This window comes from Protobothrops mucrosquamatus, unplaced genomic scaffold, assembly GCF_001527695.2.
Source record: "Protobothrops mucrosquamatus isolate PMUCROS unplaced genomic scaffold, P.Mucros_1.0 scaffold1681, whole genome shotgun sequence".
NCBI classification, from domain to species: Eukaryota; Metazoa; Chordata; class Lepidosauria; order Squamata; family Viperidae; genus Protobothrops; species Protobothrops mucrosquamatus.
Window position 1 is genome coordinate 16420 of NW_015387837.1, and position 14097 is coordinate 30516.

At 39.2% G+C, this 14097-nt stretch overlaps 1 protein-coding gene across 1 annotated transcript in view; it reads right to left on the minus strand.

Moving 5' to 3' along the window:
* LOC107293648 (alpha-actinin-2-like) overlaps positions 1-13566 on the minus strand; it is a gene marked incomplete at its 3' end in the record, with an annotated part of 27754 nt that extends 14188 nt beyond the window's left edge. The window contains exon 1 of the mRNA XM_015822806.1: positions 13391-13566. Coding sequence (XP_015678292.1) covers positions 13391-13519 — 129 coding nt within the window. The remainder of the gene's footprint in view (positions 1-13390) is intronic.
* Between the last annotated feature and the right edge of the window lie 531 nt (positions 13567-14097).

A 14097-nucleotide genomic window follows, 5' to 3' on the forward strand; every position in this document is an offset into this window, starting at 1 on the left:
CTTCCAACTTTATTATTATTATTATTATTATTATTATTATTATTATTATTATTATTATTATTATTATTATTATTATTATTATTATTATTATTATTATTATTATTATTATTATTATTATCCAGGGAAAGATTGAAGGCAAACGAGGTCCAGGCAGAAGAAGAACATCATGGCTTCAAAATCTAAGGGACTGGTTTGGACAAAACTCAGCAGCACTTTTTCGTGCGGCTGCTGATAAAAACAGGACCGCCAACATGATCGCCAACGTCCGATAACGGATATGGCACAAGAAGAAGAAGATTCAGCTTGGCATATATTGTATGTGCCCTGTATTACATATTCCAGATTCTCAAAGAACACATCCCTACATCCATCATTTTCACTCCTCAAATTCTCAGAAGGAATCTCAAGGGAAGCCCTGCTTTCCTTTGTCTCTGACGATCTGGAATGCTGACAACGAGGGGTGAATATCTAAAAGCTGCTGCAGATCCAATAACATAACAGTATAACAACCATATATATCAGGAAGGATTTTGCAAGTGGGTTCATCCAGAACTGAAGACTTAGGGTTACGGTCAGGCCAGGGTCAGGTTAGGTTAGGAAACTAGAAAAGTCTTGAGGGTTTCAGCCTCGCTCCTTTACATGAAGTATTGAGGAGGAGCTGAAAAGCCAGCAAGCTCCCATTCCTCTTACAAATTATGAGTCGGAGGGGACGATGGGGGAAGAGAGCCCTCTAGTGGGGAAAGCAAACCACAATCAGCTCAGTTCTAAAACATTACTGAAGGCATAGAAACGCTGGAGATGCTTTCAAAACAGCTCAGTGCCCTTAGACCACTGCATTTTTCTCCAGTTTAGCACCCTTTCAGATTGCCTAACCAGCATGGTCAATAACTGCCTTGCATAGAAATTCTCACAGACTCTGACAATTTGGAAAAGCCTCTACCTTACTCCAGCTGTTAAATATAATGCTGTTTAATAAATGCATGCTCATAACTTTTACGGAGGATAAATTTATTTCTCATCTTTATAGACTGCCAAAATTCAGTATGGTGGAGGGTGGCTGCCACATACTACATCTATAACATGTAAAATAACAAAAGTAGCCTGTTGATATATTTATACTGTATTGGCTAGTGTCATCTCCAGTAAGAATGATGTGTATTTTATATTGCATATACATTTCACACATCGAAGCATCACTGGGATGAAGTTACATATTAATTATCATTCCATTGGGATGGAATGCCATAAGATCCCAATTTCTACATGAAAAGGAGAAAGGTATCTGAACTAAGAACATCTAAACTAGACTGATAAGAAGAGCTATTAATTAATTAGTGTCTTGCAGCCTCTATAAACAGTCCCTGTAACATGTGCTAGATTATAATGAAAGCAGCTTTCTCCATCTGGTAGCTTCCAGATGTGCTGAGATTATAAATCCCTCCTGGAAACTACCAGAGCATTATTTTACTTACCTCTGCAAAGATACTCAAGGAGTTCTGTGTTTTGTTTTGTAATCATATTTTAACTTACAATTGACATTTAAATATCCAGCTGCTTGAATACACAGAAGAATAAGTAACTGATTCATTATGGCTGTTGCTACTGTCTCCCCCCCCCCCACAATCAATGGTAAAAGTATGAAGTTGCTTGTATATTTTATTTATGGCACTGTCCTCACAATAAATCTGTTTTTATCCTCACCTTCAGTACAGTGGTTTATGATTCAACTATCATAGATAAAGCAGTTGTATAGTTTACACAATGTTTCACTCCAAGAGCTTTGTAAGGTTGCTCATTAATGTTCCAATTCTTATCACAACTATCTTGACAGCAAAAATCTAGTGCATTTTTCACACTGAGGGGATGAGGATGGATTGAGACATTTTGTCTGAGAAGTTAACCAGTGTGGAAATGGATTTGACTTTATGATGCATTGGAATCAATTAAGTCCCAGAGTTTTTCCGTTCTGTACACAGTAATGCATATATTATGCATAGTACAGATCGCATATAATTCTGTCTCTAATATATTACACAACTCAGAAAATTCTTGTGGATGTAAAAGCTGATTCTCATACACTTCCATTCATACAAAAATATATGGCCCAAAGAAGGGACATATTGAGATCAGAAAGCTACATAGTACTATGACAATCACCATATACCCCTAACTAGAAAGGGGGGGGGGGAATTCTCTGTGCTACATATCATTTGTCCAAACTTTCTTATTCTTTGTTTTCTCTCTAATTCCTCTTTCACTGTTAATTGTAAATGTAATTACTTAATGTGTTAGATAGTGGGATCTCATTGCCATGGGGTCATGGAAAAGTCTAAATATCTCAGATTTACAGATCAAATGTATACATACCTACTGAAATAAATCATTTTGAATTCATTTAGAATGAGTGGGAAGAAACCTAGTAGGATTCATTTTTTAGTAGATACCGGTATGTCTAGGACTGCATCCCTAATGGTGGTTTTTTGCAGTATTATCCTTTAAAATTGTTCCTTCCGGGGATACCCACCAAAGCCAGATAAGCTGATGCAGTCCCCATCCTTTCTATTATAGGTAGTGTTGTGTCCTGAGCCTGCAAGAGCTGACAGCAGGCTCAGAATTGTTGCAAATGGTCTCTGGCAATCCCAAAAGCTGCCCGGGACCAGGCAGAATGGCGCCAGCCTTGTGCACATGCGCAAGGCACGAAAAGGGTAAATTCCTATTGGTTCACACTGTCCGGGTTTCAGGCACTATAAAAGGCCTGCGTGCCTTTTGCTGCTTACTTGGTTGTAGGAGTGTGTAATAAAGAGTTTGTTGTTTTCACCATGCGTCTTCGTCAATTGCTAGCGAACCGAAAACACAACAGGTAGCTTTCCGCTTTGTGTCTTCATTCAGTTTTCATGTGTTGAAAGAACAAGCTACTGTCTCTGACTAATCTCTTCTATTAATACCATTGAGGCAGAATTCACAATATATACTCATTTCTGAGCAGTCAAGATACAACCAACATATATCACTAATAGCCTACATGTCCCTTGGGTCTGGAAAAGATCCTATATTTATTAGACCATTTATTGTTCACACACGGAAGCAGAGCAAGAGATCAGATAGCAGTTGGGGGAATCTTGAAAAACCATCAGTATGTGTCACAGTGCGACAATTAAATGCTTTACAGCCCCAATTTTCCAACTCTAGGGTTTCCCAGTGTGGGATTTTTTTCTATTAAATAAACAGAAATACATCTGAGGACATTTTAGGAACTGTTAATACTGTATGGTGATAGTAAGTGACAAAGGCATAGGGAAAAGCTGGTTTTGTTATTTTTGTTTACAACAGGGAGAGGTAGGCAGTTGTGACTTAATTGAGCCAGACATCCAGATGTCTTTCCTAGAGGCAATATTTCTCCTGTTGAAATATTGTAGATCAAACACTTATTTATTTGCTGCTGCTGGGACAAGCCACAATGGAAATAGTGAAAAAATACATCTATTGGTCAGAGACCTCTTGTGTAGAAGTTCCATACAAGCCACAATAATATCTCATTTGTCATGGTAATCATCACACAAATGAAACAAATTATGTCGGTGATATCACACATTGATGCAAATTAATTGCATTCTTCACATAATTTGTTTGATAATGTCTCAACACTTCACTTGCCTCCCTGCAGACCCTCATGACTTCGTGCCTTAAGCATTTACACTATTTTGTGAATATTAAGAAGTTTTAAGTGAATACTTTTAATATCCTTAGGCTAATATCCTTATATTTCTAACCACCACCAGTTAATATAAAACAATGATGATTATGATGATTGGTTGCATAATCAGCTAGATGTTTAGACTGGATTTGGCATTTTAATCCACTTTTCCTACCAAGTCCTTCCCAAAGATCTGGCACAGGCAGATACTGTTGTTTGCTGGTGTTCAAGCTACCGTTGCAGGATGTAAGCTTTTCCAAGTAAAGCTGCCTTTTGCAATTGACTGGTGGTGATTTTGTCAGTGCCAACAGTGTTCAAGTGGTGCTCCAGTTGTTTTGGGATTGCATCCAAGTCGCTATTACTATCTTTATTTCTTTTGCTACAGTCATTCTACTTCTATTTGCAGGTATTTATATTATGCAATGATTTTCCAGTTCTTTTTCTTCTGCTCTGCTGTCTCCAGGACACCAATGTCCACTATCTAGAGTTTTTTGTCTTTCTTACCAACAGTTATTAAGTTTGGGCTGATAGATTGTGATTAGTTAAATTTGTATGCTGCCTGATCCTTCCCAAACATTGTACTTTCCATATGGGCTGATTACATCTAGCATGAAGAAGAGGGTAAGGCTGCTAGCATGAAGAAGAGGGCAAGGCTCCAATATATATTCAGGGATTCTGCTAGCATGAAGAAGAGGGCAAGGCTCCAATATATATTCAGAGATTCAACCTGAGGAAAAATGTTCTATCATACAATAAATTAAACCTAAGCCTCCCCCCCCCAACACACCTGGTGCATAGCTCAAAAAGCATTGTTATAATCTGCCAGGGACTTGTCAAAACGTCTGCTTATCACCTGGGTAGCAGAGAGAAAGAGAGATTTACCTAAATGCTGACAGGCTACAATACAAATCAGGCAACACAATTTTATTGCAGAAAAATTGCCTCTCTCTAGTGCTATATTAGTCATTTAACAGAAACTTCTCCATAGAGCTAAACTATCAGATCCAGAGTCTTCCCAATCCAACCAAGAAAAAGATTACAAAGGAATTTAATATATTGACTTGAGATATTCTGAAGTCTGCTACTTTCTATTTCCTGTAGCATTTTGGAACTGATAAAGTATAGACCAGGGGTAGGCAACCTTGGCTCTTTTATGACTCGTGGACTTCAACTCCCAGAATTCCTGAGCCAGCCAAGCTGGCTCAGGAATTCTGGGAGTTGAAGTCCACGAGTCATAAAAGAGCCAAGGTTGCCTACCCCTGGTATAGACACTTTATCAAAGCACAGACAAGAGAGAGGGGGGAAATTTTTTTTTTTTTTTACAGATGAGCACTTCATTTGTGATCTCCTGTAACAGTGATGGCGAACCTTTTAGAGACCAAGTGCCCAAACTGCAACCCAAAACCCACTTATGTATCGTCAGGTGCCGGGTGGGCGTGGCCCATTGGATGGGCGTGGTCCATTGGGTGGGCGTAGCTGCAGTGGTAACGACAGACTGGGCGGGATTAAAAAGTTCAATCAATCAATTCCAACTTTGTGAGATTTTTTTTTCCCCGCGAGAAGTTGAAATTGATTGATTGATTGAACCTTCTTTTTTTTTGCACAGGGCGGCGGAGGCCTAAAGCGAAAAGGTTTTATAAAACCCAGCTGAAGGCCTAGGACTGAGGCGATGGCGTGCGTGCCCACAGAGAGGGCTCTGCATGCCACCTGTGGCACGCTTGCCATAGGTTCGCCACCACGGTCCTATAATGTTCTGACTATCCTGATTTTACATAGGTTACCTTAAACCTCATGAACTTTAAGATGGCTACAATGGCTCCTTAATTTTCTTTTACTTACACATAGAATTTATCCAAGGAAATGCAGAGTCCTTCTCTCTTACAGGTACATCTGCCCATGCTTTTCCCAATACATATATCACATTTCACTTATATTCCAATTTATAAGATAATTAGGCATTTGATCGGATGCTTTTTTCTCTCAAAAATAATTAGTCAGTATTTCCTTAAGTAGAACTCTATGGTTGCCAAGTATGACCACAGATGGCAGACAGTGAAGAATCTCCAGGAGAGATTATTGGCTGTAATATTAAGGAGAGTCCCCTTTGAGATAGGAACCTTCTTGTTGTAGAAACTGCACATTTTCATACCCATTGCTATTCCAGATACTCCTATAACAATCTTAAATAGAAATGCTACTTCTGAACTGCTAGGAACAGTGGTCAAACAAGAGATTTTGCTTGTCTTCCTTCTGGAATCTAAATAATTTCCACCACCCAACAGAGCAAGCTGCAACTGAATGGTAGGGAAGAACACTATTGTTTACTGCTATGGCAATAGAGAAACAATGATTGCTAAAAGATAAGAGAATTGTACTCTGCTCCTGTAACAATCTTAATTAGAAATGCTGCTTCTGAACTGCTAGAAACAGTGGACAAACAACATTCACTGCAAAGGTCTTACTATGAAACACTGGAATTTTTGCTAGTCTCAGGAGCATGCTTGTAAACTATTAATAGAATATCCTGTTCATTCTTAGCATTCTGAAGCTAGCACAACTGGAATTTTATAAAGAAGAATCAGATTTATGCAGCTGCTACCAAAGGGAAGCTATGCATAAAAGCTGACTATATCTAGAAAATTAACTTGCTTGGCCCCAAGAAATTTAGCAAGACAGATTTCTTCTGAAGAATATACAAATATCTGATTGTTCATTACCACACCTAATGTAGAGGTCGTCCTTATTTCTTCTTTTCATTAAACTAGACATACCCAATTCCTGCAACTGTTCTTCAAATGTTTTAGCCTCCAGTCCCATAAACAACAAAGATGATTAGGAGACTGGAGGCTAAAACATATGGAGAATGGTTGCAGGAATTCGATATGTATAGTTTAATGAAAAGAAGGACTAGGGGTGACATGATAGCAGTGTTCCAATATCTCAGGAGTTGCCACAAAGAAGAGGGAATCAAGCTATTGTCCAAAGCACCTGAAGGCAGATCAAGAAGCAGTGGATGGAAATTAATCAAAGAGAGAACCAACCTAGAACTAAGGAGAAATTTCTTGACAGTTAGAACAATTAATCAGTGAAATGACTTGCTTCCAGAAGTTGTGGGTATTTCAACACTGGAGATTTTAAAGAAGAGATTGGATAACCATTTGTCTGAAATGGTATAGGGTCTCCTCCTTGAGCAGGGGATTGGACTAGAAGACCTCCAAAGTCCCTCCCAACTCTGTTAGTCTGTTATTGTTAGATAGTCTAAGGCAGGGGTGTCAAACTGCCGGCCCACGGGCCGGATGCATCACACGGAAGCCGTGCCCACCCCATTGCCGGCAATGGCAAAACAGTCCCGATACGTTGCGCGATGTCATGTGATGGCGCGAGTTTGACATGTCTGGTCTAAGGCATAATACCAGAGACCATCTTCATAAATGTATGGGGGGGGGCGTTTTAAAGCTTGCCACCTATAAAGCCCTTTATGGCACAGAGCCTGGTTATTTGTGGGATTGCCTATCTCTGCTACTTTCTGCCCATCCAGTAAGATCTGGCAGAGTGAGATCCAAAAAGAGTCACCTTCTTTGTCTAAGCACCTGCCCTCTGGAACAGTATCCTCCCCAGAGACCTATATAGCTCTCATCTTGATGATATTCCAAAGGCCTTTGAAAACCTGGCTGTTCTCCTAGGCCTAGGGGTAAAGTGGTTATTTTGGGGTAAGCTACCTATAGTTATTGCTTTTTTTTCTGAATATACATGATTTTATCTCTTCTTTTTACTTTATTTAAGGTTCCAAGCAGCCTTTAATTTTAATTGTATAAATAAATGGAACTGATGAAATGTACATGGCAATAATGACTGAAATGTATATATATACATAGCTTCTGCCACCACAGTAGAACTACGCATTTTCCTTTTATGGCATTTAGAAGCCTGCACCGAGTAGCAAAGAAAAAGAATCTTTAGAACTGAAGATTGACAGCATTAATACAAGAGCTTCACATAATAGCCCTTGTAAGATCCTCTAGCAAAATTATATTTAGAGCTGTGGTTCCCTAATGCATTTCCCTTGAGACCCAGCACCTGAATAACACTTTTAATTAACATAGACTACTTCATGATGCACTAGCTACTAGCATATTTCTCTTGATATGCAGCATGACCTCTGCTTTTGTTCTTTTCATGCACATAACACTACAGTATAAGATTTGGAGAAGCAATTTCAGTTATTAATGCCACCTAAAAGGATTTCTCATTTTTCTCCTTTATGTTATATATTCTGCAGTGATAACAGCAAACCTTAGCACTGTGTCCAATTATTAAAACATTACTTTCTATCTCAACTGAATTTTGGACAGTTAAGGCAATTGAAGAGGCTGTACATCACAGAAGTCCTACTGTATTTCAAAATAGTTTTCCTGACAATTTCATCTGCAAAATGATTGTTCACTCCCAGTCAGCCTTGCCCTGTGAAGCAGAACGAGGAGCATTTCTTGAGAGCAGGTGTGACTGCCAGAAGGTCAAAATTCAATGGGGCTGCAACCATGCAGCCCATCCCTTTTAAATGTATATAGTACATGCAACTTTCTAAAGCAGGGGTCTTCAAACTTGGCCCTTTTATAACTCATGGACTTTAACTCCCAGAATTCCTCAGCCAGGCACGTTGGACCAAATGCCTAAGAGAATTACCAAATCCAGACCAAAAATGAGAACCAGAATTCACAATAACAGAGGAAACCAAGTAGTCAGATCTGTCAGACACACTGGGGAAGCTGAAGCCCAAAACTATAGGGAACAACAACCAGCCTATACAGAACAAATGAAGTTATCTACAAATTCATTAGATATTTTTCTCAGAAAAGAATCAATCTCTTCTGGCAGTTGGTGACAGTAGATGCCAACTGTCACCACGTCCATTTGGCCCAGCCTGTGTATTTAGCAGGTCAGTAACCCTCATCCTGATAAACAAATCTTTTTATAATCATTTGCCCACCCTGTGTAGGCTGGGTTATTAATCCTTTCCTCAACATCAGTGTTGTGCCCAACATCTCTGCCTCCACCACTAATGCTTTCTTCAGTAGAAGAAACAGGCACTGTGCCAAGTGTATCCATTCACATCCAGAGTAGGAAAACCAAGGATTTTTGAAGGAAGCTATTGTGCCTACAAACAAGATGTTTTATAGGGCGGGTATGCCCTCAGTGAAGGATTAGCCCTCACAAAATGTTCATAAATGGAGGCAGGCCCCTTCTGTCTTTTATCCTGCACTAAAGTGAAATCATGCTACAACAATATCATTCTGGGTCTTGCGTACCTATGGAGTCCCAAACGTGCCCTAGACTAGAGTTTTGAATCTGACAGCATATTCAGATGTATATTTGATTTCCCCCTAGAGATCCCAATGTGGAGCAACAGAAAATATCTACGGGAGTTTGAGGTTTAAGTATATGTATTTTCTTGCAATATTTTTATACTAGCTCACTGCATTGTTTCATACACATAAGATGCCTCTTACATTCATTGAATCAATCGGTATAATGTTGTATTTCTCTTCTTGCCATCATGGGCTATTTTTGTAGAACAAGCTTTGGGGGATTTTCAGTAGAAATGCCCAAATGGAAAGGCAGATTGCACTATGCTGAAGATGAAGATACACTTTTTTTCTGAGGACATGGCAGTTTAGCTCTGTTAACTGCCCAGCTCTAAAAATGGCGTCTCAGTAGTTAGTCCCATTAGACTCTACAGTTCAGGCTCCCAAGTAAGTAACTGCACAATTGCAACTTATATTATGTTAACTTATGTCATCTAGGATTTCTTGTTAGTCCTTGTAAATTCGCACACCAAGGGTCTTCAAACTTGGCCCTTTTATGACTTGTGGACTTCAACTCCCAGAACTCCTCAGCCAGGCACGCTGGCTGAGGAATTCTGGGAGTTGAAGTCCACAAGTCATAAAAGGGCCAAGTTTGAAGACCCCTGTCCTACACTGACTGACTGGTTTTCAAGTTCTAACACTCATTCTCACTCATTTTCAGGGCAATTTAAAATCAGAGCTGCAATGGAGCACCCAAATGAACCTGTAACATAGTCCCTTCCCAAGTATTTGTCAGAATATCATCATATATAGACAATCTCCACCATTTTTATTTTAATCCTGTCTCGTGGTGTAGCTTCCTAACACCTCTTCATAACACAGAGTCATGCATACATATATTTTGCTGGTGCTTGCTTTACATAATGCCCAGAGTGCATGCTGTCACAAAACAAGACCACATTTTTCAATGGTAATTAGTCTACAGCTTGCCTATGAGGGGCCCTTCAGGATCCTCTGATTGTCCCATGATTATTCCCTACATAAAAGAGATTTCAAGGTGTTCACTGAGTCAACAAGAAAACAAGAATCAGAATCCAACAAAAAAGTATTCACATTTTAACAGAGGTACATCTCCTTCACTCTGTGTGTGTGTGGGGGTGTGTGTGTGTGGGGGGGGGGGTTGATGATTGCAGACTTAAAGCACTGCTTGAATGGGCTGAAACATACTTAGTTCTATACTTAGCATTAGTTTTCAATCAGCAGATCTGAAAAAAAATTAGATCTGTCGTTATTTTCAGGTCTTCCTAACTCATCTTCTTGCACTGAATAAAATTATAGTTTCCCAGAATTGTTCCCCTGTTTAAGATTAAAATTATGATGTATAGACCAATAGAGTTCCCTTATATAACACCCACATTTATGGAAATCTATGGAAGGATTCTGCACCAAGGAGTTTGAATGCTTGCAGGGACCCTGTGCTACAATATGATCTGGAGTTATAATTAGGTGTCATGGCCATTGTAATCCTAAGGACGTCATCATGTCTTACCAACAACTGTTGACAGTTCTCATACCAGGCATATCCTGAAATGGCAAGTCTGCAGAGGGCAGCCCACAATAGAAACAATGGCATTTATTTTTGTCCTGTTCCAAGATTGTCTCATAGAACATATATGCTAGCCAACTGCTGGGCTTGTTTGGCTGTTCAATATTAAATTACTGGTTTGAACAAAGCTCAGCAACCATGCAAATCATTGTATATATGGACTTCAGGAATGTACTTTGGGGAGCTTATTTTAGCATCATGGAGAAAAAAGCCTGACACCCCCAGAATTTGCAAATCCACCAGTCCTACTGGGAGAGCATGTTGCTTCCTGAAATCCAAATAACAGACTTTTCTCATGCCAAGAAAAGAGATTGCCTTCCCTCAGGAGTTATTTATAGATATATGCATCCAGTTAACCTTTTCCCTTTCTTAAAGACTGAGGACAATGTAAAACTATGAAGGTTGCAATCCACCAGCCACTCAAATCAAGTGGGTTTGTTGGGGGGGAGGGGAAATCTCACTGAAAGGGCTGGACTGCAGTGGAGCAATGATTTAGAGGTTATTTCTTTTTAGCATTTGCATCCTGAAATATTAGGGATGTCTAACATTTTGTCTAATTGGGACTAAACAGCAAAAACAAAAATGACACATTCTTGTAAAACTTAATTATTATAGATGTAAATTAAATATATTCTGTATTGTCTCATCTGTCGTGCTATGGTAATTCTTTGGTAGCGTCCATTGAAATTGTTTCACTTTTGTGAGTTTTTAAGAAAAACTTTCAATGATTCCTGAATTCTAAATAAAGCCAGTTATGCCACTAGAAATCAAACCTTTCAAAGCCTCAACTGGCAAAAAAAAAACCTGCTCTTTTCCACAAGAGAAATAATTGCTAAAGAAAATGCTGTGAAAAAGCATTTTCAGAAAATGGCTATATTTACATACCTCCCCAAAAGTCATGATAGACAAGCTCTACTGGTCTATCATGCTAAACTGACAATTCAAGTACCACTCTAATACCGTAAGCTTAATAGCTTAGCATATTGTGGGAATCATGATGGATAGCACTCATGGGCTTAAAAATTGACTTAATGCAATGTGTGAACACAGCCCTTTTCATAGCTTTCTTGTTAATCTTAATGGAATATATTCAGGAAAATGTATGGAGGATTCTAACCAAGTACAATACAGCTTTACAATGGATAACCAGATCTAGAAAAACTGTGGTTTAACCTGTCCTCAATTATAAAGTTCAAAGGTGACCTTGAGCCAAACACTGAGACTCAGTTTAGCCTCCTTCATAAAGTAAGAATAAAATTGAGTTTAATGTATTTGTGTCATTATGCAAGCTCTTTGATACAGCACAACGCCCAAATCACTACCCCAAACAACATCGTGCTATGTTTCAAAGAGAGCAGCTGCAGATATTATGATCAGACTATAATATTAAATGGGGCAGCATAAACCTTTTTCTTCAGTGTCATGATCCCAAAACACCCTCAACTTTTATTAGCAATGGGTAGAAAGCTGTTCATGTCACTAAGAGGGCAAAAAAGAAGAGGACCAACACCACTCCCCTTTACACCTTTAACAGAGCTGGGATTGCCTCTGTGGCTGCTGTTTAACAAAAACAAAACAAGGAGAATCCTTTAAGCATTGAATGTACTATGTAGTTTGACTCCAAGCTATATATTTGATTAAATCTTCCTCTATAAATATGCATCATGTTGAGCTTGGAATACTGTCTGGCCTTTTAAATCAGAGGACAAAGAAAAAACATGATATGATTAGGAGAGCTGAAATAATTCTATTATTACTATAATATTTTGATCTACCTGCATTGAACATGTAGTAAGATAAAAGACAACATTATTCAAAAGAAGTGCTAAAGGTAGCAAAAATCTTATATAAGCTTTGACCAAGAAAAGATGATGCTTCATTTATCTAATCACTGGACCAATTCATAGAACTTTATAAATGTGCTGAATAACCTTAGTTGAAGGATTGAATCTAAACATGCAATAAAATCCCAAAGTATTCCTAATGGACTCCTGCAGTGTGCAGTATGCAGTAAGGTATTCAGTTTGAAGCCCAAGTTCTGAGCATCAACAATTAGGACTTAGTGAGCTTCTGATGAAATTTAGAGAAGCAAAGGCTTTCTTCCACATTTATTCTCATGTTGTCAACTGTATTTCAGAAAGCATTTCTAGGATCATGTTCACAAGGGTCTTCCTTTCTGCCCAAGCAGCAACAAAGAGACAGAAACGGTATGCAGGACCATGTTAGAAGAGACAAACGCAATGTATTAACTACCTGTATATGGTTGGTTTGTTTTACCCTTAACATCCTCAATCTATGAAGAACTACCTATGTTTCCTATAAAACTGTACTTACTTTAAGACAAACAAATGTATGCACACATATAAACAGGTGACTACCGGTATGATGAAGGGGTAAGGTATTGAAGTAAAGACACACAAATTCTAGTTCACTGTTAGTGACTGGGCCATCTGTCTCTACACCTAATCTATTTTATCCTATTCTGTGAGGAAATTTGGGTGAAGGTGTACCATGTATTCTGCCTTTGGCTCTTTGGCAGAAATCTAATTCTAACAAATAAAGAAAATAACACAATTCAAAATGCATGGTGAGATAGTACTCATGCTTCCAATGATAATACAACACCAAATCTAAAATCATCATCCTAACTTTCACTGCCCCTCCTCCTGTATTTTTCACCCCCCTCTTCAAGTTTTCAACAAGTGAGCATTCTAGAGAGTGACATGACAATCAGCACAAAATTCACATTCAACTGGAGATGGTTTTCTTTGGCTGGGCTTTTCTGACCTTCCTTTGCTGCTTCTCCCATGCCGGATCCAGGAGCAGGTCCCTGTCCCATTCTTCCTCTTGGTTCATGTATTCATACTCTTCATATTCGTAGTTGTATTGTAGGTTGGAATTGATCTGAGTGGTCATCTTGCTTACAGACCAGGTTCTTTTTCACCGCTGTAGATGCTTATTGCAACTTACGAAGGATCTTCTCAAGATGATTGCAACAATGGGGAGGATAATATTTCTTGTAACAGAAATTAATCTTGCAAAGAGGCCCAAATAAGGTTTTTTCCCCCTTTACTTGGCTCTGTAGCAGGAAGGGAAGACAGAAGAGGAGACAGAAAAACTGACAGCGGGAGCTAGCCTTCACTTTTTCACTCAGCTTTCCTGCCCCTGGACTGCTGCTGCTGCTGGCTGTAAGCCGGGTTCTGGCTGAAGGCAGCTGCTGGGCACAGCTTCTGCTTTTTATCCCCTCGCTTTGTCACCTGACCCTGCTCTGCATCGCTTGGGACATATCCATCCCCTTCCCCTCCCTGACTGGCCGTTTTGAAGTTTCTCCTGCCTTCAGAAGAACTCTGAATTTGCTACCTAATCTAGGGGGAAAGACATCGGGTTTGCAGAGAGAAACAGATGCCCAGAAGAAAAGCATTTGTTACTCTCAGGAGCTCTGACCCACCCCACCCTCCCCTTCAAACTTGTTACAAAACGTAGCCCATCATAGG